This window comes from Silurus meridionalis, chromosome 20 (assembly GCF_014805685.1).
Source record: "Silurus meridionalis isolate SWU-2019-XX chromosome 20, ASM1480568v1, whole genome shotgun sequence".
Taxonomy (NCBI): Eukaryota; Metazoa; Chordata; class Actinopteri; order Siluriformes; family Siluridae; genus Silurus; species Silurus meridionalis.
The window spans coordinates 15745482-15773084 of NC_060903.1; the positions used below are offsets into that span (position 1 = coordinate 15745482).

The window sequence follows — 27603 nt, forward strand, 5'->3', positions numbered from 1 at the left end:
CTGGGTTGTGTAAAAGAGTAAAGGGAACATTGTAATTAACAAAAATGTAAACAACAAAATGTTGTGCAAAATAGCAATAGCAGCAATCCAAAAAATGATGGGGGTTTTTTGGACTTTGAGTCTGGTTCCTCTCAAGGTTTCTGTCTTATACCATCTAAGGGAGTTTTTCCTTGCCACATTCACCCCCAGGCTATTTATCAGTTATAAATAGATATAAATTAAAATGTAAGTTTTGTTCTAGAATTCTTACATTCCTTAAAGCTGCTTTGAGACAATGTCTATTGTGAAAAGTACTATAGAAATACACTTAAATTGAATCGAATGGAATTCACTTGACTCATTGGAGTTTCTGAGATGGTCAGGGAAACCAAATGAGTAATGAAATCTATTCATCATTTTCTAAATTCATTATTTTCTTATTACTAGACCAGCTTATATTGTCATAAATTTCATTTAAGTCTCTTCGGAGGAAATGAGGACTAAAAGGGCTGAGCCCTTGGCTGCACACGTTTGTTTATTCTTGACAATATCTTTATTCGCCATCTGCGCAGGCATGCAGCTTGCTTTTACACAAACATGAGGTCAACTACGATCTGCTGTTCTTTCCTAGTTCTACTACATCCACAGACCAGTGACAAGACTCGTCAAAGACTTCCCTCAAAAATCAGGTTTGCAAAAAACATACTTGATAGGAGACTCAAGCTTGGAGGCTTGTCCTGTAGTGAAAAGTGTTTCAATACATCCTAGAAGCTTCTTCGAGTGCTACTGTGTGACAAATGACCAATTTGATGCATCCACCATCACATAAATGATTAAATGAGCTTCATACACATCGTCAGGATACATTTTACCTGAACGTATGACAAATGTATACTGAATCCACTCACCTGTTTCGTCTGGACTGAAACCCTGAAATACATCCCCTCGTAGAGGAATAGAGTTGGGCAGACCAGGTTGTCCAGGAGGACCAGGCAGACCTGGAAGTCCAATTTCACCTGGAAAGCCTCTTTCCCCTTTAGGGCCTGTAAACAAGGATGACTATTTATACTTATGTGCAAAGGTGAGAAGTAACAAATTACATTTACTCGAGTTACTGTATTTTAATAGTTCTATCTAAGTATGTTTTGAACTTACTACATGTTAAATCATATCCATTAATTAGTAAAAAAAAAGATAAATATAAAACAATGGGGAAACAAATCGTGCTTCGGAATCTACTGCACTGATTAAATGATGGGCGTAGAACGATCGCACTAAACCTACAAGAAAGAAAGAAGGTGCGAATCGAAAGTTGTTCAATGTGTGTTCTCACTGTCTGAATCCTGAATCTGCATTTGTGATTTATCTCATGATCATAAATTAAATTATAACAGGAAATGTACTTTTCGCTGCAAACTCAGATTAGACTCAAGTCGTGAACTGTATTGTTTTTATTATTTTATTCATTTTTGTTATTGCACTTTAATTTGTAAAGGTTTTTCCTTCAATTAACAACAACTAGTTGGAGATTTATATTCCCTTGTCCTTTTTTGAACTACATTAGAATTCACCACCCCACCAAAAACTTTACTTTGAGTAAAATTGAAATGATCTACTTTTTACTTATACTTTTTACAGGGTGGAACCTTGATATAATATACGACTAATAATAAAGGTGTAGTTTTTTTCAATAAAGAAAACCTATAATTATTGATATGGTGAAAGTCAGGATTCTTTCAGTGTTTACTTTCCTATAACAACACTTCCTGTCTTGTTTAAATTCCTCCAAATATACAATGTTAAGGATTCAACTGGTGCTATGTTGATCAGGCTCATTCCATCTATGCAGTCCTTGCTTCCAAAGGATTTTACATACATTGCTTAGTTGATGTTGTATCCTCACATTATCTTGCATATGTTTCCACTATAACTTCTTGCCCCGTGACTCATCCATTGTTTTCTTTTTCTTTGTTTTTTTTTGTTTTTTTCATATCTTTGTGTATTGTTTTCCTTGTCTCCCTAGCAACAATTCATGGTCTGTTAGTATTGACTGAAGTTCTCTTGCTTTTCACCTTGATTATAGACTTTTGGAAAGACTTCCATAAATGAACTCAATGTTTACATCAAACCACCTCTGACTTTTTCATACAAGTGTTCCTGGTTTTTGACAGGATTGAAGGATAACTGGCTCTTATTAGTCTGGAAATTGTTTTGTCTGTTTAAAACTTGAAATTTATAATCACAGATATAAACTAATCACATATTTTGTGTTTCAAGATAACTGTATAGCTAGAAAATCTAGAAAGATGGCCTAAACAGCTATCCATTTCTAATTAATAAACAGAACATATGGCAAAATATGGTTAAATGCACCAACATTGATGTCACAGAAAGTAATGGATAATGACTCTGACCTGTGGGTCCTGGTAGGCCTGGAGCACCTGTCTCTCCTGCAGGTCCAGGAGGTCCTGATGAACCAGGTAAACCAGGTGGTCCTAAAGGCCCGGGAGGGCCCCTTGTCCCTGTGTATGGAATATTTCCCATAAATACAAAGCAATTCTTGAAAATCTTACAGTAATATTATTCATTTGTGCTTAGACCCCATTCCTTTAATCATGCCTAGCTGTCCTTGAGTATAAATATAAAGTTGCACACATGTAAAATTCATTTGTCCTCCATTACCATGGGGAAAAATAAAAAACGCAAACACGTCAACACAAAAAAAGTCACATGGTTGTTGAACTGCGCAAAGCATTACTCAAATTATAAAGGCATTAACACAAATTCAGTGGCTGAAAAATTAGGAAAAGGTTGTAAGTACATCTTACAGTGACGATAGGATTTCAGAAAATTCTATTAAACACCACGTTCATAGCAACAAACTGTTTGAAAATCACAAGAAAAAGTTCTCGGAAAATAGAGTTTCACCAAGCTTCAATAGAACTGCAACGGTCATGAGGACCAGCAGTATGTTTGGTCACAAAGATGATAAGATTCTGAAGATGGATCATTAACCTTTTGTGGCTCAGAAACTTTTGGACATTGATGATTTTATGAATTCTGATAAGTACCAGGATATTTCCGCCCAAATCCTGGATTGGCTCTTCTGGGCTCTTATGGCCATAAATAGAGCTTTCAGCAAGATGATGATACAAATACATGTGAATTTTGCATCTCAGTCTCCAGATCTGAATCAGAACGAAGTCTATGAGTATAAAAATTTGCATGGAGAATTTTCCATGTTTTGAAAGTGTATCCAACATTTGGTTTCATACAGGAACAGACCTTTTGCCGTTATACTTTTGCAGACGTAACAAATGAATTGTAAGGGTGCAGATCATTGTAGTGTTTTTCTTAAAAAAGAAGAAACTATAGACTATTTTTGTGTGTTTGTTATATAAAAAATTTACTGCATGTTATTCTTAAGGGCGAAGGGTTTTTATATATAAACTTTATATGTGGAGGCATGCAATATATTTATATTACAAGTGTGTAAAATCTATAATAAAACATTTTATAGGTATAAGATATATTGTATTGTATATTGTATTTTGTGTAATATATATATATTATTTTTTATCATAAATGAGTTGATTTATAAACTATAAATCAAAACTTAAATTTATAATTTAAAAAATGATATATATTATACAAAATACAATATACAATACAATATATATAAACGTTATCTTTTTTTACCTTCTACATTCTGAAGAACATTAGTTATAATAATAGTAATAGAACTCATGCCTCATTTTCTCATGCATATTTAGTTTCTTGGCAAAATAATACAAAACCACCCATTTATTATCTGCTATATCTTTAAATAAAGTTAAAGAAATCTGTAGAACCTCTTCTTTCAGCCTTTTAACATAAATTGAATATGGTAGACCCTGTAAATTTGGAATAACTGAATATTCTCACAGCCTGAAATGTACCCTAACGAATTCATTCTCCTAGGCTGGGTGTCGTTTTGTGTTATAGTATAAAACAGTTTTTTTTTTTTTTTTGTATTGCTGCACTGAGGGAATTTTACCTCCAATCTATTAAGCTGACTTGACGCTGTGAAACCAGGACTTGGTTCGGATTGCCAGATTAAACACTGGATGGGCCCACACAGATGTAAATAGGAAATATGATGAAGAAGGACCTCATGGGATAATGACATTTTATTTGAAATTGAGATTTTAATGGAAATCTAATCTTGGCTTGTAAAGAGTGTAAAGCAGCACTGAAAACAATAGCACCCTCATTAGTCTTCTGCATGCGGTTTTACTGATGGACACCGAGTAAGTGTGCTGAACATTGGATTTGTGAGACTCTGGAGAACGTTGGAACAGATCGACGAGGTTTCATGGCAGCAGTTCTGTTCCTGCTTACCATATAGAAGGATGTGTGTATTTCGAAAGCATTTGTGCTTTAAAGAAAATTTTTATTTCCAGTTGTCACTGTTCACACTGAGCACATTCACAGTGGTGCATTTCTGCTGATGCTCCCATGCAGTAACAAACCCCAAATGTGATTAGTGTAAAACAGTGACACAAACATTTACACTTGTCAGTACGCCTGAACCTTCCTACAGCCTGCTTCACTTCATCATCAGGGAACCACCACGACTGGGATTGTCACTGAAGGACGCATGGCCATCTTTCGAAATGTTTACACCATTCAAATATCTCACTGCGGCTGAACGTCTCATCACCGTACTGTACTTGAAGTCTTCTGTAAATAACCGCTGGTTTTATGCCTTTACTCACAAGCAACTTCATCACCACACGCTGTTCCATGAATGCGCTAACACTGTTGTCTGCCATCTTGATTAACGGTCTGTGGACTGGCCGGCGACATGTGCGCCGTCAGTAGTAGGACACACTAGCCACTTACTACTGCATGCTAGTGTGGGGCTTATGTAATGTGATGTTTCTGTTGTGAAAGAAAATTAAACCCCCCAGATGTTTTTTGTTTTGCATTATGTAGTTCATTTTGATGGTTGTGTTTTGAATTTATGATGGGTTTAATGCATAAAGTCTGATTTGGAGAAATGTTGGTGTAAATGCATGATACTGCTCAATCTTCTGTGATGAATGCTCAAGAAGGCATGTTGTGCTAGCAATCAAACTGTGGGGGGCTCTAGCAGGGAAAAAAGGTGTAAGCGAGGACTGAAAACCAAGAGTTAAGTAAGAAGAAAGAAGAGAGTATGAAGTGTGTAAAGGCTTGGAATTAGCGCTTCCATTTTGTAAGCAGAGAGAGAAAATGAAATACATTAAATGAACGCATCAAATCATGCACGCCTGGAACTTGATTTATTTCAGCATGCAACACTAGCAAGTACCGCAATGCTAGCATCCATTTTTATACCTGTAAAATTAGCAACAAAAAGGCCTGGTTTGACTTGTATTTTAGAAATTGTTGTAACTTGTAGAGAATTGGAGCTCAGATCAGCTATAAATGATATCAATTATAAATATAATATTCTTTCAGAGCACTTCCCAAACAGAAAAGCCCATCAAACTATACGGTGCCCTCGCCACCCAAATTCATCCCCCCGAAATAATACTAGCCATATAATTAACTACGAGATTTACGTGTGGATATCTTTTGGATATATTTGATTTGTTTAAGTCAAAGTTTCACTAGATCTATTTGTGCAATTAAAAAAACTATGTAATGTTATTAAGTTGTGATCCTGATATAAATGTAAAAGTGACTCATGCCAACTGTCATACAATCATTTGATGTCTGCGGATTTTCACAATGGTGAGTATAGGAACACATTTGTGTTGTGTTTATTTACACAAACTCACCACACAAACATTTTTCCACACTAACATCTTCATCCAGGGTTGCCAGATTTCAAAAATGTAACCAAACTACATCTCACAAACTGCACAGAAAAACCTGACACTACCCCCAAAAAGTTCGGGCATTGGAAAAAGGAGATGAATTTTTCTTCTTTTTTCTCTTAGTCTCTTTTCCTTGCATGGGAAACAAGTTCACTGTTTAGTGCACGATTTTTCTGATTTGCAGTATCTGCCTTTTTTTTTTTTTTTTTTTATCATTGCCTGGTACGGACATTATCCACTCCATAATCCTCCTTTCCTTGTACCAATCTTTGTAATATATCTTACAAATGTAATGGTTCCGTATACCGTAGATACGCTGTCCGCACATACGATTTCTCTTTGTCTCTCATAGACTTCGAAGTTCCTGAATTGATCCCATTATTTGCTTTAAAGCAGGGCTTTGGCTGTCATGGACTGTTTATCTGTGAACAAAGCTAGGGTTAGTTTGCCATAAATGACATGACCTTGGCAACCCTGTTTTATGCATGTCAGATTTCTTGCGTAAATGCTCCTGCGGATACATTGGTGTATCATTCTCTTCACATCCAGATGAATGAATTAGACCATCTGTCCCCTGGAAATCCGAACAACTTTTTGGTCATAGCACTGAACCTTTACGACGGAGCCTCCACTACCCGCTTGACACTATTTGACAATTCCATGGCCTGAACTTTTAAAGACAAAACTTTCTGTTCGGTTTGGAAACTTTGCGTATTGATACTCTTCCCCTGACCTGCTTAAATTCTAATATTCGCCAGAGAGCAAGACTTTTCTTTAACGCTTTTAAAAAAGCAGGTGAGATTTTTCAGACACAAGACATTTTTTGGCAACTTGAGCCACAAAGAAATATGAATATACTTTATTCATGTCTCTAAGCTCCAGCATTTATAGACTCAACATGTCATTACTCCTCCACTCCAATGGCCATTACTTTCTCCATGTATGTGGCCACAAATCTCAGGGAGGCTCTCTTCTCGGGGTGAAATGCTGGTCCCTGTTAAAATGAGCAATTGTTACGAAAAGTGATGGCAGGTGATTGGCTCACCTGGCTGCCAAAAAGGTGGGGGTCCCCTAGGAGTGGGCTCTGGAGTTTCTACCTCGTTGTCTGTTGATCTCTCAGGCTGAGTATTGATAGACGGAGAACGAGCTCCAGCACCCTGTAACAACTTGATCTAATACACAGCCAAAAGCACAAAACAGTTACCAAAACTTTTTAAATATTACAATTTCACAAACTAGCATAAAAAAAATCTACTGTTGATATCTGACTGTCTACGGTAGAGTACATTTACATTTATTCATTTGTCTTTTAATTACAAAAGAAATGTGGGCCAGAATCCAATACAAGCATATATCTGAATCACAGGGGGCTACAGGCCTTTCCTTTTAGATCCATAACAGATTTCTTTTTTTGTATAATATTTCAGAAAAATGTATTAAATCAACAAATGGTTCCTAAAAGAAAGGGATTATTTCAAGTAGTAAATGATCTGAGACTAAAAACTCATGCTGGCTGATTAAAACACACTTCTGAACTGGCAGAAATGCTGTAAGGATTGGATTTGTTTTATTTAAATCGAAGGAAACCATGATTTTCAGAAAACCATTTCTTGGTGTAACTCACGGTTGTGCACTTTTCCCTTCAATCATAGTTCTTGCTTTTGGAAAGTATTATCTCTCAACAGGGTCCAAGATCATGGCAATACTCAAAATCTCAAACGTTTTGCTACCATTTAGTACTTGATATTTACCAGTTACTCAGTAGTTATGCAGAATTACTGCTCGACTCTCCCCATTGTCTTTCAGGGTACAAGGAAGACATGCTTCCAGAACCTTCTCTGTTCAGGCACCTAGGTGTTTAAATGAACTTCCACTTGAACAGCCAAGTCTCGAGCTGTCTAAAAACTGACCTCTTTTTGAGAGGTTTAAAATGACTACCTCTCTTTTATCTAGGTCCCAAATAAATTTTAGACTGATGGTATTCTACTTCTATGTCCTAATAAACCACTATCAGAAAGTATTTATTGAACAGTGGTGTACTTAAAGTAAAAGTAAAAGTAGAGATCCACTTGTAAAATATTACTCCAGTAAAAGTGCTGCATTTAAACTTTAAATTGAGTAAAAGTCCAAAGTATTTGCATATAAATGTATGCTTTATTATGGCTTAAATGTTCCTATTTTCATTTTTTGACACAAGACTCTTTGCTTATTCAACACAGTTTATGTGAAATGACTCTAATGTTACTCTCAGCACAATGATCTATTCATAAAATGATATTAATCAGTCACTGATTTATATCTATTAAAATGATCATGAGCCCAAAAATAAAAAATAAAAAGCTCTGTAAGTGGAGTAACAAATTACATTTACTTCGTTACTGTCCGCCAATATTACTGATGAAGAATTAAAGACACTTTGGAAGTCACTCTGGATAAGGGCCACTAATATAAATGCAGTTACTCATATAAAGTGGACTCCTTTTTACTTGAGTTTTAAATACTTGAATCTTTCACCAATAAAAACGGGGCCAAAGTGATATTATTTAAAAGCTAGTTTGTTTCAGTTATTATGATGAAGGTTGAATAAATTGAATAAAGTAAATCATATAGGCGTATACTTATATAAATGTCATTATTCTGGTGTGAAAAAAACAACTCCTGGTTATGCTCCCAAACCCCAGTTTGAAAACTATTGCTCCTGTCCATATGGTGTCTACATAAAAGTTGGTAGAAGTTGGAAAGAGAAAAAAAAAAACAGTAAGCTGTCTAGGTAATAGGACAGGGATAAAGTTATACATTGCAGTGTAATTGAGCAACTTACAATTATGTAATTTTATACACTGATCACCTAAGGGCCCTGCTCAAGGGCCCAGCACTTACAGCTAGGTGGTGTTAGGATTTAAACTCATGACTTTCCTATTCAACACCTTAAACACTGAGCTACCACTTCGCCCCAAAATTCTGACCTCGAGCCTCTGACAGTTGGACAAATGTGGTCAATTTGTCCATTTGTTTTATGCACCAAAGATTTCTGTCAAAACGTCTGTTCAACATATATGCTCAATTTAACTCGGCTTGAGGAAATGCAGAAAATCCTTAGCTCATATCATGGTTGATTTCAGTGCTCTTACCTTACTCTCGAGGATGTTAAGGCGATAGTTCAGTCCAGTGTAACTCGTACAGTTCATACATTCTGCATGAGAGATTAAAAAAGAATCATTTTTTAAAAAATATATATGTTTCTCAGAGACAGAAAAAAACAAGATCTGTTTGATATATAATGACTATGGAATGAGGGCCTCTGGAAAATATCAGTTAGCTATCACTTACTATACCCTTAAACGTACAGACTGTATGCAGGGACATTAATTGGATGGGATCTCAGGGAACACTGTTCAGAAATGAACGGTAGTGAGTTGGCAGCTGAAGTACAGCACAGTGCCAGCAGATGAATGCCTCAAACGAGTCCCCTGAGCGATTGCATTACTGAAACAACAAATTACGACTCGTTACTGTATTATTCCAGCACTAAATCAGCCCATTCGTTAGGAGCTTCGAAGTCTGACACACCTACGAGTACGGACAGGCTTTCTCTTCTCCTTCACTTCCTCTCCTGCCACTGCCATTATTTACTGCTCCATCGCTCTCTTAACTTCCGAGCACTTGTTTTCTGTCTGTCTGCCCCATGGCAGTTTCCCTGCTGTGTGCCCAGATGCTAGGAAAACACAATGCCCAATGTGCCACTGTGCACTCTAGACCTTTTAGGTCAGATGCCAAAATGCTAGCCAAAGTTAACCAAATACATTACATAAACAAAATAGTTATGTAACCAGCATAACCACTTTCCATCCCATTTTCTAGATAAACACTCCTTTCGTGGCTAAGCCTGCAACAAAAACAAGTCTTTCAAACAGTCCTCTTTGTAACAATAATCAAACCAAGAGGCAAGGCTGAAAGATTTAGCATACTGCCCACTCCAGAAGACTTATCATGGGTATGAATTGGTTTGGTCCATAACCACAGGGCCTACACACAATGATCAGTCTGGATGTGGTGTTCAAAGACTAAAAAGTCCAAAAGAACCAAGTCCTAAGAAATAGTGAGGATTTCCGTTTGGCAGGGTTTAATTTCATGGTTATGGCAAACAAGTTACTTGGGGTGTATGTATATATATAAAAAAAGAAAGAATTCTGCTGGATGTATGTTTGCTAAGCTGAACCTGAAGACTCTATCAGGCTTACAGTACAGACATACGTACATACATCTGGCAAAATACTTTCAGACCACATGGATGTTAAATTATTTTCAGCCCTCTTTGGAAATGAATAATGGTTTATGGCCGTATTTAGATGGAACACACAGCATGGTATGGGCAAAGTCTGTTTAAAATACAGTCAAATCAGGTGCAGAACTAGATAGCTCCCAGTCTTAGCATTAATATATTATACTGGTATTTCTCAGTCCAGTTTTTATCTTTAACATCTGCAGCATAATGTGTATTTTTCCACACATACGAATTTCAATATGTCCTGAATTAAGTAAAGGACATAAAACCTGTTAATTGTTTACTCCTGTTTACTCACTGATATTGGAAGTCAAATGACTGTTGTTTATCCCGTGATCTCATTGGAAGTAAGGCAACGATACAAAGTGTCTTTTAGGGCATATGAAGGTGGCCATTTGGAGCAATTGGAGGAGACAATATTGGTGGTGTCACAATCAAAACCGACATGTCATGTAATTTGTGCAGAGATGACATGATCATAAGTGATAAGTGTGAATAGAGGTGACATGATCACTGGAGGTGACATTTCTGGAGATGAGGTAACCAAAGGTAACATAACTAGAGGTGATTCGACCAGAGGTCAAAACATGAGACGAGATGAGATAATGACATGACTAAAGACTAAACACGATCAGAGGCGATAAGACCAGAGATGACATGACTGGACCTGACAGAAGACAGAAGGTGATATGACTAGGTGTAACAAGACTACAGGTGGTGCAATAAAACTGATATGAAAAAAGGTCACGACTGGAGGTGACATGAGCAGACTTAGTGTGAAAACAGGTGAAGCAAATGACAGGCATGAAAGTGATTTGATGGGGGTTGATGTAACCAGAGATAATGACACCATTATTAGTGGAAGTGGGTGGTCTAATAGATTGAAGTAGAGATGCACTTTCTGCAAATGAGAAGCAAAATTGTGAAACTATCAAGTTGATTACAAGATGTTACGTGAAAAATCCACTTGACGTGTCAGGAAAGAAATTATGATAAAAATGTTGAGGTATTCTTTAAATTCTCAACTTTCATACTGAAGTAATTATAGTTTCTTCAGATCATCTGAAAAAATATATAGGCCTCTGAAATATCAGTTAAAAACATGCACTTGCGCACACACACACACACACACACACACACACACACACACACACACACACACACACACACATACAAACATACCCCAGATCAGCCTTCCTTTCACACATAGTTATGGACAGACGTCTACAAACACTTTCTCTCTCTGGATGCAAGAAAACGTTACTGGTCACCATCATTTTGTCAAAATATTTTCAGCACATGACTATTATATTGGATAATTGCACCTCTGAGAACTTGACAGTGGAAAAGAAATATACATTTTTAAATTACCCTCAGAAAAAAAGAACAAAAACAGCTGCCTCCACAGATTTCCTGATTCCCACAAATTGTGTTCCAAAAAAGAAACTAGCCCAAATAGTCCAGAGTTACTATACAGTGACAAAACAAAATTGCTCTAAGCACAACTGTACAGTTTCAATGGGCTGTCAAATATATACTACATATTGCCTAATGATATGCACCCTGGCACCATTAGACCCTCCAGCTGTCTTCTGGAATGCCAACCTTTTTACAAACAGCTGTTCGGGATGGCATAAGACACATGGCTAGAGGGGTCAGAGGTTATTGCAGGTCTAGCCTGAGAATTCATTTACAGTCTGCCTAGATATAGAATGACAAAGGAATTTATGACATTGTTGCTGCATTATGGCTAAACACAAAATGGATCTTAAGGGTAAACACTCGTCTTATTCGTAACTACTACTGATCTCCCTGAGCATTCGAATTGTACCCATTTATCCCGAGATAGCAGAGTTATTTATATGTCCGAGTCAAGAGTTCAACATATGTTTTGGAAATGAAAACAGAGATGAAAAGGATGGAAGGTGGGAGGACATGAGCAAGAAAGAGAGAAGAGGGGTGGGGGGGGCGCACAGGCGATCGTATAGCTTAGGCATGACGCCCATTAGACATTGAAAAGATGAGGAGAGCTGAATTTCACCCAAGATATACATAATGTGTGAGGGGGTGTGTGGCCAGCCGTGACCAACGGAATGCCTCCTGCTGCCAGGCCTGTCTCAGACATCTGTGCTGTGTGTCTGGGGCAGTGTGTGGCCGGACATGACTGCTCAATCGCCAGACATGCCAGCATAACTCAGTCCAGTCCAAGAAAACCAAGCAGCTGTTTCCCCCCGAGCTGAGCAGGTGATTCACATCACCGTGCCAGGCCGGTGTATTCGCCGCAAAGATAAGACTGGCTTGCTGGAAGCACAGTACTGTTTAACACCACAAAAAAATACCTAGAGTAAGGTCAGAAATTATTCAACACTGTCTAAGAAAACAAAGCTTTCTTTGTCTTCAAAAGTATTTAGTGTTGGTTTGGGTTGAAAAAGCCCTGTTTTGGTACAGAAATGCTATTTAAACTCCGTAGCGCTCAATTCCGGTTCTGGGGTAGCATTAGCTAGCTTGCTAAAAACACAGTAGAGATCAGAATTTTTCAGGTTGCTGTGAGTATATTTTACTTTCCATTTTATGTATTTTGAAGTACAAAGTATGGCCTGTGTTGCAGGTCTTCTTGCTAACCACCTGGCTATCATGCAACCATTAGCTTTTTAAAGCTAAGTTTTGATGATGTTTGACTTCAGACATATAAGGTATGCCTAAAAAAGCTACCAGACCAACGTTTTTTTTTTTAAATGCTTTAGTTCATTTTAACACCACACTACATACGCCAACATCCGAGCAAGCAAAGGCGACATCTCAAAAAAAAAAAAAAAAAGCTTGGAGACATCTCTTTTCTGAAGGACTGATGTTAAATCACTAACTTACAGTCAAAGGCCACCTCCACTTCCTTTCAAGATCTGCCATGGTGTCTAACCTTTCTTCAGATCCATGTGCTAAGCAAGTGGGCTCTCCATCAGGGAAAGAGCTGTACTCAATCTGCTCAAATAATCAGTGGTTGCAAAGTAATATGGTGTGACATGTCTTTAGCACCACATACAGTACCATATATTTCACTGAAATATGCGTTTTTGTGTGATGCGACTACAGTGACCTGAAAAACTTTATCGGATTGGAATTGAGTCAACATGAAAAACATGTAGAACCATTTTTTTTCAACCAAAATATATTTTCCTCACTTACATTCACATTTATGGCATTTGGCAGACGTCCTTATCCAGAGCGACTTACATTTTATCTTGTTCATACAAATGATCAGCTACACTACAGGGGGTAAGTCATTGCTCAGGAGACCAGGAGTGGCAGGTTGGTTTGGCTGGGGTACGAATTTTACGACCTTCGAATCCAATAACCACTAAGCTAAAACCTTCCCTTTACTATAACGTAGTCATAACCAATGACGAATGAAAGATGGTCCACTTGTTGTTTGGAACGTGTATTTTTCTACGTGTACTCTATTATTAACAAGCACTTTAAAGGGTTATTTAAAGTGTGTAGCTTTGTAACAATGTTCTGCCTGTAGAAATGGCACATTTTCTGTTGTAGACCTTTAGATTGAAAGATAATTGTAGATTGTTGATTTATTCATTTATAGAGACTTTAAAGCACTTTTGTACGTCACGCTTGATGGGGTGTCTAAATGCTGATAATGTAAATGTTAAAAGCAAACCAAAGAGCCATTTAGAGTGCTAGGAGTCACAGGTATCCGCCGGCCGATTACTTAATTGATTAGCCATGCATTACTGTTAGTGTTGAGATAAGAATACTTTTTCCATTTAATTACCATTATAGCATTTGGTTGTGCTTATCCAGAGCAACATATGCAACATATCTTGTGAGGTTTAAGGGTCTTGAGTTGTGCCCCGGCAATGGCTCTCTTGGTGGTGCCGAGATCTAAATTCGCATCTTAACTACTGAGTATCCACTTCGCCTAATTATACCTAAATACCCAAGAGTATTTGCTAGAAGATGCATCTCTACAGGGTCTTTATGTCTAATTAACTTCCAGTGTCAAGGATATTCAGTAATTCAATCATGACACACACTCTCGCTGTAGGAATGTCTGCATTTCATGCTGCCTGGCACTGACTTGCTCAGCTGGAATGCAACAATTTGTCACGTAGCCTGCATGCAAAAGCCAAGATAACCTCTGAGCTTGCGTTTGATGAGATGACTAATATTGCTGACACAGACATTACATCATAAATCAAATGTGGCCACACAAACGCTGCCTCGACATGGTGGGGGCAAGTTAGCATGTTGTCCTGTATCAGGATTTGCCATTATGCCTTTTTATGTATAATAAAAAAGTCTGTCTGTCTGTCTGTCTGTCTGTCTGTCTGTCTGTCTGTCTGTCTGTCTCTCTCTCTCTCTCTCTCTCTCTCTCTCTCTCTCTATATATATATATATATATATATATATATATATATATATATATATATATATATGATGCTATGCTTGTGATTCTGCAATAAGTTTAGTCTTGTAACTACTCAAATGCAGCTGTTGAGCGTTACAACTGGAGAATAACATCTGTCTGACTCATGCATGTGGTTTTAGAAATCTGTTTTAAACCATTAAAAAAAAAAAAAGACTAATGCCCCTAATGAAATGTTTTCATTAAAATCCAATCATATTTCTCAGTAGTGTTTGGACTCCTGGCCAAAACAAACAACCATGAATAATGTAGATTTGGAAAGATTCTAGAAGATTCCAGGTTGCCTTAATTAGAATGAAGTTCTTGTCACAGTTTTAGGACACCCACAAGCACTGCTCCCAAAAAAACATTTGTAGCCACCAAGGCTAACACTGAATTTGGACTTTCCATGTTCAGAACAACTAAGACTCCATAGCAAATTGGACGATGATATCATGCCTGTGTTTCGCTGACTCCCTACACTCAATAAGATTGCTCAGGAAATGATTGTAGCGTCTATATTTACACATCCTGGATTAGTCAGGGCTACAGCTGAGCAATTATCTCCTGCTACATGTTCAGGCTAGAAGGTAAGTCTTAGGCTCATCAAAACAGACGTTGCATGACATATGTTACTGGGTGGTGCATATAGAACTAGCAATCAAGCATTTTACACCACCCTGCTGTTTTAGCCTCACACCCAATTTGGAGTCAAGGATAAACCAGAAAATTGCATACATCAACCATTCCACCACCGCCCCCATCCCCACACACATCAACTTAATTTTTGAACAACAGTTGATGCAACACAGAGACTTGCGATCTAAATGCATAATTGCACAGGCAATCATGACGGGAGTTTGTTTTAACTTTGAAGTATACCTTGTACTTCAACCCTGGAGCAGGTGAAGGTTTATCTCAAAATCGAAAGAAGCAAATCCTTCTATGGACAGACTTGTAATCATGGTAGAGTGTATTTTAAGACATTTAAGGGAACAAATTTAGGTCGTTCAGGCACCATAGATAAATTTACCTGGTTGTCTTTTGCTTGGTGAACAACATGGAGACCCCAAGATCTTTCAATCTAGGAGAAATGATATGCCACTTTTGGCTTGGGAATTGCATTTTCAGTTCTAATTAGGTGCTGAAATTTGCATCCAAAGGGACAGAGAAGTCTGGGTTGGCCATCTAGGCCTTTCAGGGCCATACAGTTTCTGCCCTGATTGACTAAGGTGCCCCTCTCACCATCTACCCACCACCACACCCGACCCTCAAGCTCATAGTGTGACTCCGCTAATCCGCTCCGTGTTTTCCCGCCTTCTTAGTATCACCCTCTGCAGAGTGGAGATAAAAGTTCCCAAAGGTTGTTGCATTACCAGGTGATATGCATTACAGTCCACATTATAGTCAGTGGATCATCTGCTGAATTAGCAATTTGGTGCTAAGAACTTGTACGAAATATCAAGTTATCCCTTAGAAATAACATATAAGATAAGATAAGATAAACCTTTATTCGTCCCACAGTGGGGAAATTTCTAATTGCGGATTATAAATGATGAGGTTATTTTATAATATATTATAAATAATATTTCAAGACATAGCACCAGATAAAAAAAGGTTTTGCTGTAAAGGAGCAGGTAAATATCATAATGTAAAACAGTAAATAGCTTCTGTTATTATCAGAAGTGTGTAAATCTGACGTTCTATCAAAAACATCTGCAATAAAGTCTCAAATTATTACAGAGTATGTTGTCTTCTCTTTTGATTGTATATTTGTAACAACTGAATCGTTTGTCTTAACAAGCACTCACCCTCTAATTGCCCTTTTTTTGGTTTGGGCCACTGCCCCTCAAAATGCACTGAGATCTTCCAGGCCATCAGGAAAAGCATAAGGATAAAGAATAGAAATAGTCCTATGAACCAAACTTATGCTTAACTTCACACTTCATTCTCTCACCAAACAGCAGTACAATACAATAAAGTACAGGTTTTCACATTCCTGAACATGTTGAAATCCAGACAACAGAATGTTGAATCGTCCATTACCTTCAGACCCTAGGACTACGATCTAAGATATCCATCAGCAGCTCAGTGTAAAAGGTGAGTGAGAAGGAAGGAGCAATGGCATTGAAATTGCTACCAGATTTCTATTTGATGTGTTCCATGCCATAAGTACCACAAAAACTGCTGATCTGCTTTGACATAACTAGATTCCATAAAACAGGAACATTTACGATCTTGTCCATGACTAAAAATCTAGTTTAAACAATCAGCCACAAGGCAAAGAGCAGATTTCTCGCCTGATTATTACAAGTATTAACTCCATTAACTAACGATGGATTCTGTCCAATGTAGGAGCTTTGAGGTTAAAGACATGAATCCCAGTTTGTGTTCATGTCCTGTTTCTGTCTGTTTAAAATCCACTGGCTTGCATAAAAATCAAGGTTCAGAACAGGATGCTGTATCTTTTAGTTTTCTTTGGCACGTTTTTTTTTTTCAACAAGCTTGGGGAGGAATGTTCCAGAAATGAAGCTGGTCACAATGACATGAGGGAGGGGTTGATAAACCGGGAGGGAAAGAAGACAAGACAAGCAAACAAACCGACGTATATGCTTTTCTAATTATACTTTTAAAATTAATTGGGACCTCATTACTTTGCGCTGAAAATGTGATCAGAAAACCAAGTGTTTAAGTTTTTTTTTTTCATTTAAAATACCAGCCTTCTAATGTTTAGTGTCCCTGTATTTGAGCTTAGTCTTTCACCTCAGGAGTTAAAAATAAAAATCCTTCCTAGCGCAAACAGGGCCACGCTTTGCATATGGAAAGAAGGAAAGCAAAGTGTTTCAACGGGACCAGCGAAAAGTTCTCAGCACTATAGGGAGCCCTAGCAATCCCTCTTTGAGTTTTTACTACATCGCCCCATAAACTGTTTCAAACCGCAGATTTACAGCTTAGTGTAAAGATAGCACTCTCTTCCACATATTATCAAGCCAGGATGGAGCAAACTGGGTCCTGGGTCTCATCAAGATTGGATCCCGTAGAAATGCTTCACCCCTGTGGAAAATCATCTTTGCTGGGGTAAAAACAGTCAATCTGGCCTTCATTAGCATCAAATGCCCCAAAACCAGCAAAACTGAGGCGTCTGCTGATCAATCCAAAATAACTTTTCCCTCAAAATGTTCCAGTTGCAGCACCAGCAGGGGTCTAAGATGCTGGAGGTCAGGGATGATTGGATTTGTTGAGTCACAAGCCCAAGTGTTTTTTTTTAGTTTGTTGGTACATATATTCCACATGTCCAGCAAACTATTTTTAATTTGAGTCACTGTATATCAGCCCAAGAATCTAGTTGCAACTGGTCTAAATCTTGCAACCGAAAGGTTATTCAAGTTGATTACGCCTTTGTTCTATCAAGTATATCTTTTTTTTTTTCATTCGAAGAGACGGCATTAGTGTGAGGTTGAGGGAGGAAAAAAACAAAAAGCCTGTGTAACCTATTAACCGAGTTTTCTTTTGCTCCTTAAATCTTAATTCACTCGTGTCTATCTTCTTTCATCTCTTTAAACCCTTACTTTCAACCTTTATTTTCTGGGCGATTGTAAGACCTTGCTTTGTCAGGTGATCCTTTGGTGGGTTTATTTCTCTCTGTTGAGTGCTCAGCCTGTTCTTCCCATATGGATGTGATTTTCTGAGGACTTAGCCCATTAGTGCACACACATACATTTTGCCAAAGGTAAAGCAAACAATGAAAGTCTGCACTTTCTTTCCCACAACCTCTTTTGTGTGTGTATAAATACACAGTATGTCAGAAAGAGGTTTTGAACTTCACGTTGCTATATTTCTCTTTATTAAGGAAAGAAGTTCTTTTTTAAATATCAATACTAATCTGTTATAGCTATCTTACCTCATGCAGTCCTGGGAAGACTTTGGTTTATACCATATTTGGATCGGCAAGCGATTCTTATTTATTGCAAAAGCTAAATATTTGTCATCAGTAGCGATTGTACCGAACAAAAAGTCTCAAAAGGACTATCAAGGACCCGAGTCACTCTCTACAAGATGTTTGGAAAATGGCCGATTCTCTGCATTCTGCCTCTTTGGAGAGGAAATGAAGTGATATGAGAGAAAACAGAGCACGCTGGTGAATGTATACAAATACATCCAGCACCTCTGTGGTCTTACCCCAAAGACAAGCAGGGTAAAAAAGCGAAAAGAAAGAAGGATAAGGAGGGGGCATATGGTTTGTGGAGCGCCACAAAGAATCCCGATGGGGACTGGCCTATATAAATATGTGAACAAACATCAGGGGTTAGTGTCTTGACCTGCGAAACATCTCGAAATGTCTAGCTCTCTCCCACTGAGAACACTCCCCTAGAATTCTGACCCCAGAATTCTCTCTCACGCATGTTCTCATGCAAGCAAGACACACACACACACACACACACACACACACACACACACACACACACACACACTCTGGGCATAGCAAGGTTGGCATATCCATGCATTTCAACATTCTTTTTTTCCAGTGCGAAGTTTCTCTTAGTTTTGGAAACAGTTTACTAATGTGTTTATGTGAGTGTGTTCAATCTCTCTTCAAAGAGCGAACGATGCTTCATCAGTAGACAGAACTAAACATTAAATCCATTAAGCACTAACATACAAGTGCATTCCAACAACATAAATGCCGGAAGACAGCTCGGCTTTCTCTAGGACAGGATCCAAAATCCCCAGGTGGCAAATTTTGTCTCCAAAGCACAGGAAGTAGGGGGTACTTTGTTGATTGCTGGCATTTTGATTCCTACTGCGCAACAGGTCGAGAGTATTTTTATTCAGTAATACCGTTCGACTTCATTTGCAAACTGGAGGCATTAGCTCCAGACAAAGCATTTCCTTCGAAAAGCTTGCCTTGTGGATGTCTCCATTTTAACAAGGTGGTCGATTTCACCCTGTCCCTTCACTCTTCTTCATTTTACAACATGATATTTGTGAGAACAAGATGTGGCCCCCGTGGCTGCGTTCCCATCAACTCTTTTAACAAGCAAGTGAGGAAGGATTTTTACATGCACCACAAGTGCCCTTGTTATCATTCACATACTCTTTAATAAACTCCCCTGGTTTCTAGGATGAAACGCAGTGTGTAGATGTGTGTGTGTGTGTGTGTGTGTGTGTGTGTGTGTGTGTGTAATCTAGCTGTGTGTGAGTGACGTGCTCTCCCTAGCTGGTTCACTCCGACAAGCACCAAAAGGCCCGCAGCGCTTCCAGATGTTCTGCAGCTCCAGACGGCTGGCCCATGCTTAAGCATGACGGCCTCCACTGAAGCACCCCCCCTAACCACCCCACCCCAACCCCCCCTTAGTTCTGGGCAGGCTGAAAGTTGGGGTGACACAATACAAAACATTCAATGTTGTGGTTGTGGACTGGTGGAAAAGGTCAGTGAGCGAACCTAAAGCTGGAACTAGTCCCGAAAGTGGGTGATGACAGTGAGAGAATGAAGACTATGTATGTACGAGGAAAAAGAAAGTACGGTATATAGTTAAAGGGGGGGTTGAAATGTATGATGGAGGAGCTACACGGTATGTACGTAGGGGGGCTGATATTCCATGCCTGCGGTGGATGAGCTCACTTTTTTTTTTTTTTTTTTTGAAAAGAGAGAGAGAGACACAAAAGAATCTCGATTAAGGAGCGTGAAACCACGGAGCACTTATTACTGAAAGGCTGGAGAGGAAAAGAACAAGACAAAGTCATTTAAGCTTAGCCACTTGGCCAAGAAACAAGAAGAGATAATGGAATAAGTAGAAATCGGGATTCCGACATACTCTTAAGAATTGCGAGTAGGATCCTGTCCAACCCCATACCTAACCCTCGTCCTAATGAGTGCAAAATAGGATTTTCGCTCAGTCGTCCCTAATTCTTTTTTTTTTTTCTCTTCACTAATCAGCACACTATGGCAAGAAACAATACGCCGCGATCCATTACTACCCCATAACACTTTTAAAAACATTCCAACCATGGCAACAATTAGCCGATGGCCATGTACCAACATAGTGAAGCAACAGAGGCTGTAGTAAAGAGTATATTAATTCTCTTCATATGATTTGAATGAGCATACAGAGCCTCCAGCCTCCACACTGAATACTAACTTGGAAAAGCCTCTCCTTCTCCTCAAAGATGAAAAGAGGATTACTGTGTATACCAAGAAAACGCACTTCCTGGATCAGCAAGATTTTAGTACAATGGAGCCACATTTGATTTCACACTGCTAACTATCGAACCCGAGTTCATTAAACATTTGTAAGTAATTGAAAAAGCGAGACTGGGTTTCGGGTGGAAAACATACTACTCGGTGCAGCTGGTCATGATATCAGATGTGAGGGCATAAATCAATGGCTTAACAATGAAACAATTAGTGTTAATAATGCATAATAGGAATGCTGACTATTTTACACAGACACAGAAAGGCAGAAAGGCAGCTGTATTTGTAATTTCTAATTAAACAAATATGCCCTGGGTCTGTAACACTCAATTGGGCTCATGCTTGGTTTCCTCCCAATACCAAACATGGTAAACATGAAAATCCTTTATTTATTTCAGGATTTTATTTCAAATAATTTACTAACCCTATTGTGTCATCGTCCATTTCATGTAATAAATACGTTGATTGGACAATTTTTCATTTACATTTACGGCATTTCGCTGGCGTCCTTATGCAGAGCCACTTTCATTCATCTCATTTAAAATTCTGAGCAGCTATGCAGTTAAGGGCCTCCTCAGGGGCCCATTAGTGGCATCTTAGTGTTGCTTGGATATGGAACCATACTTCCGTATACTATTTACTTTAAGATCATCTTCTAAATATATTTTCTGGCGAACAAATTATGATACTTTTTTAAATAAATAATGTACCATGCTTACGTTCATTATACCGATGACTGTACACACTTTCTCAGTCTGCTGTGTCAGTATTTGTAGATTAAATCTTGGGAATGTGTCAGTCTGTAATCCCCTGACGCTGACTGGGTGCATGTATCTACAGTCTGGGCTGGAAAGAAATAAGCCCCAGCCTCATGTTGTGTATTTTCTTATGACCACTAGGGGTGCTGTTGGTCTTAATTTTACTTGGAAAAAGCTAATAATAGTGTTGATGGCTTTGAAAGACTCCCTTCCCCTCAAATTGAAACATGGGGCATGATTTTAATCAGTTGTATGGGCCAAATTGTAATAAAAAAAATGTAATAATAATAATAATGTGCCAATAATAATGGTATATGAGCAGTGATTCACACAATTCTTTTTTTTTACCCACCTATACTGCAGTCACTTCCCAGGAAGCCGGGACAGCACCTCCATTCGAGCGCAGTCACCTGTCGATAGGCCACCTTATACGATGGTCTGATCAAAGCCCTGTAACTGCCAATAAAAAGAAATCAGCATTGTACTAGCATTTTAAGATTTGCATTCTGTTGCTGTAATTGATTCGCAGGTTCTTGCAATGGTTACTTCATCTCAATGGAACTGTCCATAGATGGCAAATAGTTTGTCATGGTTACTTTTGTCCCCTTTCATTCAATCTATTGTTTAACATTAACACCTATGAACAATGGGCTAGCGTACGCGTGGGCTGAAGGCTAAGAAAAAGGTTAAAAAAAAAATAAAGGGAGAAGAAATGGAACAAAGAAGTAAATAGGTTTTTGCATTCTTGGACAATTTGGAGGTACTAAATACACATAGACACATAAAAAAGTGATGGTACAGATTAATACCTGATGACTTTAGAGCAGTGTCCTGGCCATCGGCATCCCTGGAACACCCTCTGAACCGTTGTCTCCGTGCCGTTATGCACCTGGCATGTAACCGTTTTCGATACCGTGTACTGGCACCAGTTCCTGAAATCAACTCAAACTGCTCACATGTGCTTCACAAAGGAATACGAATTCATTAAACTGATACCGTTACATTGAAGGATTCCATTTTTTGTCTGTTTTTGGTCTGTTTTTCTATGCTGCATTTGGGTTAATTCTGAGGAGAAAAAAAATGGACTTGGCCATTTAAGCAACATTTGAGTTTGCCCCGATTTGGTCAGGTTCTTTCAAAATATCGGGTTGCGTAGTCATGCAACAAAAAGTTACCAAACGCTCAACACATGCTACCATTCACCACAAAACTGACTAATGCGTGGAAGATTAGGCTGTAGCAGATAAAAAAAGTATTGTTCTGGTTAATGTTTGCTGCTGGGGGTTCTGGGTATGGATTGTAGAAATGTGCTGCAATAAAAATAGCCAAAAAAAAAAGGGCCTTCGACATAGAAAAGTGGAGTGAATGATCTGATTTGGAATCGCCAGTAAGGAACTCAGACAAGATATATCTTACCCAAGGTCTCTAATATAAACACATCTGAATTGACAACAATAATAGTTAAAACCTTGTGACGTACGTGAACAGGCTCAATGCTGTACACAATGATATTTCACTGTACATAAGTTGAGACTTATGTGAACCATATTTTGATATGAACCATGACTTGGTTCTGGAAAGCTGTGTTTTCTAAATCAGAAGCGCTTAAATATGTATAGACTGGAGGAACTCTCTGGAAAACAGATTTGGAACTTTCACGAGTTTCTAGTACAATCATTTCCCAGCAATGAAAATCTGAAACCCAAAATGGTGTTGCCTTAACTAGAAGGGTTGTTATTTTTTTAGCTGAAATGAGAGATTTTGTTTGTTATCATGCAGCATATATGACACCTCTGTGATCCTGACCAGGCAGTTACTAAGGATAAACTCTGTAAAGAATGGAATCTCAGCCGTGTCTTCTATCTGTATCTGTTTAAAAGACATCCAATACACATTCAGTACACGTTTTCCTTGTATTAAAACAAAAGTACTACTTTAAGATTAAAGTAACACGTTAAAATCATTTTTTGCACTATATATAATCCTGAATAAATGTTTGATTCCTTTGCAAGAACAGAGTGAGTCGGAATACTCTGGAATGCTTCTCTGACATTTTTCTCATCTTCCTTAGGATATGATGCGTTTTCTTTTGCTGCTTTTGCAATTTGAGGAGGCACAAATTGACCTTAGGTTGAAAGGAACACACTTCCATCTTGAAGCGTAATGTGTTCCAAATTACTTTGCGCTGTGTTCTCAAGTAACGTTAATATAGAAATACTGACATAACTTGCATGTCACTTTTACGACTTGTAACAAGGGATTACGAGGGATTGTATACTCATGACTTGAGTTTATAACACTTTGGCAACGACTCAAACATTTTTCCTGAATGTTGCAGACTTATCAATGTGAATCATCCAGTAATCCTGATTGTACAGTTACTCTCTTGGAAATAACCATACTGAACTGTACCTCTCCTTGATGCTGATGTGGTACCACCATGGGTACATGCTTTACTTAAGAAAAAAGCGTGTGCATTTAATTGAACTTTTCAATGGTCCATCCAGATGTGTATTTTATTGTATTTATGTTTATATTGTATAGATGCACTCTGTCTATAAAACTTTCTGGATGATACCAACCACTAACAAGGGGAAGTAGAATTATACTAGAAATCACCTCTAATCAGGGTTTGATTTGGAAATGCTGTCTTAGACTCAACTGATGTCAAAACTTTCTCTGCATGAAGGTTGCTGTCGCTTGGAGCAGGCTGGATGTAATTATGGAGCAAGTCAGGCAAATCCACTTGAATAAACCATTGTATATGAAGTTATATGAAAGGAAAAAAACGGAGGTTATTAATAAACCTGAGCGCGTTTCTTACCTGCGCTGAGAGTTGCTGCTTGCGGCCGGGGGTCCAGCGACGCTTTGTTCTGAGCTCACGTGCTGCAGCGTGAGTCCTGAGAACGGGTAAATGAAACCGGTACCAAAAGACAGTCCGGTGGAGGACATGAAGAAGAGACACAACGCGCTCCAGAACGCGCAGCGCGCCATCGCTCCGTTGTGGGGACAGAAACCGAGGTTCAGCTCAATACCGTGGACATCCACTGGAGCACTCGAGAGATCAGAGAACCACACGATAGAGCAGGGAGGTTCTCACAGCACTCAGACGAACTCGATCTGAAACATGCAGCTCGAAACGGGCTGGTGAGCTCCTCACACCACCCCCACTTGTTCAGCTCGACCCCCTGAGCGCATTGAAGTGTCTGTGTAAATGGTTGGAGCGTGCGTAATGACGCACCGATGCAGGGGGGAAAAAGGGGGAAATCTTGAACCATACAAACTTTTTTAATGGGTTACAAGGTGGCAACCTAGAGAAATGAGTTTTATCACCAGACCTGATTGGCAGTAAAAATCCTTTTCTTTAAGGAAGAAGTATCCAAAAAGGCATTGACAGTTCAGCAAACAAGTACATTTAAAGAAACAAAAAATCTATCTATCTATCTATCTATCTATCTATCTATCTATCTATCTATCTATCTATCTATCTATCTATCTATCTATCTATCTATCTATCCATCCATCCATCCATCCATCCATCCATCCATCCATCCATCCATCCATGTTCGAGGTCTAAACACAAGTATTCTTGTCAGCATGACAGTGTTGCAATCACACACACACATACACACACACAGTATCTATCTATCTATCTATCTATCTATCTATCTATCTATCTATCTATCTATCTATCTATCTATCTATCTATCTATCTATCTATCTATCTATCTATCATCTATCTATCTATCTATCTATCTGTCTGTCTGTCTGTCTGTCTTTCTTTTTGTTTATTCATACTTTTTTGTAAAACGAACACTTACAATCCATTGTTTTTTTTGTTTTTTATTGTAATTAGATTAGACATTTTATCATTTTAATGTTGCCATCTTGAAAACACCAAACAATCCATTTTCTTTGTTGCACTTTAAAAAGGACACCACCTCTAGTCATTTTTCCTGCTCTGCTGCAGTACATCTGTAGTTTGTCATAAAGGGATGCTGAATCCTTTGTGTTAGAGCAGGGAAATCTCTACACCGTGCTAGCATACACATACATAGCACTTGATCAGAGTTCGCCAGACCTCAGCTGAAATTTGCAATTGGGAGTTGAAAGTGTGGATGCCACGATTTCAGTAAATACAGAGGAGAATCATGGAGAAAACCTCTGTTGCAAGGTGGTAAATAAACGAAAACTTTGAGGGATTTAAGGTTTTATATATAAATATATATAGGGGAGTTAAGATTGCCATGGAAAAACAAGAGTAATGAAAGGAAAGGATGGAAAAAAAGAGGTTTGTACTTGTAGCTTTCTGATCTTATATTGAAACACCATGTCGTATGGTTCTATAGTAATGGTTTCCAGAGAGTGTCAGCATGGAGGAGACTTTCTAAGATTTCTAGATTCTATCGAAACCTATTGGAAAGATTTTTCAAGTGCTTTAGAAACAAAGAACCCGAAACTACCCAGTGAACCATTTAAAGTAATACACAACTGTGATTTACTGTTTACTTGTTTTATTTACTCCCTAAAATTTCTTCCTCTTGGGTATGTTTTAAGCAACGTCATATAAAAGACAGAGATCTGGGTTTTTTTTTTTTGTGAAAGGAAAATGTTGTTCCAGTTTTATAGACTTGTTATCAAAAAGGTGTATTTACTGACAGATTCTTGAGAGTCTCTTTCTGTAAAAAAAATAATAAAAATTCCAAAGCCCTCTATAAGGCTCTGTGATGAGCTGATGATTCTGATCAGCTGCTCTACAGAACAAAGGACGTCTCTGTAACCACTTGCGCTCTGAGCTGCGCAGTTGGTCTGAATCTGAGAACTAGAGTGAGGGTCTCCAGCCCTCCTTCTGCAGACTTCAACTTCAAACCACATCTAACACACTTGATTCCACTAATCAAGGTCTTCTGGAGACACTAATCAGGACCTAAAAGTGGATCGGATGTTTTAGATTAGAGCTGAAACCGAAGTCTGATGTGGGAAGCTCTCGAGGAGGAGGATGGCTAGAGATCCGTGAGCTGAAGTTCAAGGCTAAACGGCTTATTATGGAGATTTTTGATGCCTTTTGCAAATCTATTTACATTTGTATCATTGTTTTTAATCTTAAAAAAAGTGAGATTCTATATATTATTGTAGTTTTTAATCACATTGAGGTTACTTAGGAACGGCAGTGCAACCGCTACCACACCATAGTCCATTATTCTCCTATAACAATATATCCTTAAGTCATTATAGAGCTACAAAGGATTAAATTATTTTTCAATTACATTGAAACCTCTACTTACACTACAGGAGCTATGAGCATTGAACAAATATTAGACAGCAGAATTAAGTACAGTAATTTGCAAAAGTTTTAGGAACTTGTGAAAAGATGCTGTAAAATAAGAATGCTTTCAAAAATAAGTGTTAATAGTTTATTTTTATTAATAAACTGGAAGGTAAATGAACAAATCCAAATCCAGATCTTCTAAAATGCCTCAAATCCTTTTGTCTCTTCATATAATCCCAGACAGACTCAATGATATTAAGACTATTATTTTTGGAACTCTTTGTTCTTCTTTACAATCGAAAAGGTTCTTGATGACCTTGTATGTTTGGGGTCATTGTCCTGCTGGTGTTGCATGATGGATATGCTGTATTTCTCAGCATTGATTACACCAATAATCCTGAAAAAAAAATAAATCCAACTCCATTTGCAGAAATGCAGCCCATAACTTGCAGGAAACCTCCACCATGCTTCACTGTTGCCTGCAGAAACTCATTATTGTACTGCTTTACAGCCTTTTGGTAAATAGCTTGCTGATTTTCTCCACTCCAATTCCTATGTTTTTATGCTTAGTTGAGTCACTTATTTGGAGGTATTGCTTTTTGGCTGCAATTCTTTCATAAAGATCACTTCTGGTCAGACTTCTCCAGGCAATGGATGGATGTAATAGATGGGTCCCACTGTTTTTTTTGGTTTTTTTTTGGTTGCTGATGGCACTGCTGGATATCTTTCTGATGTCGAAGGGAAGTAAGCATGATGTATGTTTCATCTACTACATTAAGTTTTCTTGACCAACTGGTTTCTTTGCACTTCTCCAAAATAGCATGAACAGCACACCTTGAAACCCCAGTCTGCTTTGAAA

General features: G+C 38.2%; 1 protein-coding gene across 3 annotated transcripts in view; it reads right to left on the reverse strand.

Moving 5' to 3' along the window:
* The window catches only part of LOC124403460 (collagen alpha-1(XXVI) chain), a 37826-nt gene extending 13156 nt beyond the window's left edge, over nt 1–24670 (reverse strand). The window contains exons 1-7 of one of the 3 annotated variants that reach the window (XM_046877223.1): nt 24300–24670; nt 22285–22407; nt 21828–21925; nt 8954–9015; nt 6868–6994; nt 2394–2501; nt 888–1022 (exon numbers count right to left, since the gene is read on the reverse strand). In XM_046877223.1, the coding sequence (XP_046733179.1) occupies nt 888–1022; nt 2394–2501; nt 6868–6994; nt 8954–9015; nt 21828–21925; nt 22285–22407; nt 24300–24469 (823 nt within the window). In that variant the 5' untranslated portion in view covers nt 24470–24670. Of the gene's footprint in view, nt 1–887; nt 1023–2393; nt 2502–6867; nt 6995–8953; nt 9016–21827; nt 21932–22284; nt 22408–24299 lie in introns of all 3 variants that reach the window. The other 2 variants (XM_046877221.1, XM_046877222.1) reach the window with 2 other exon arrangements.
* Nucleotides 24671–27603: the final 2933 nt, after the last annotated feature.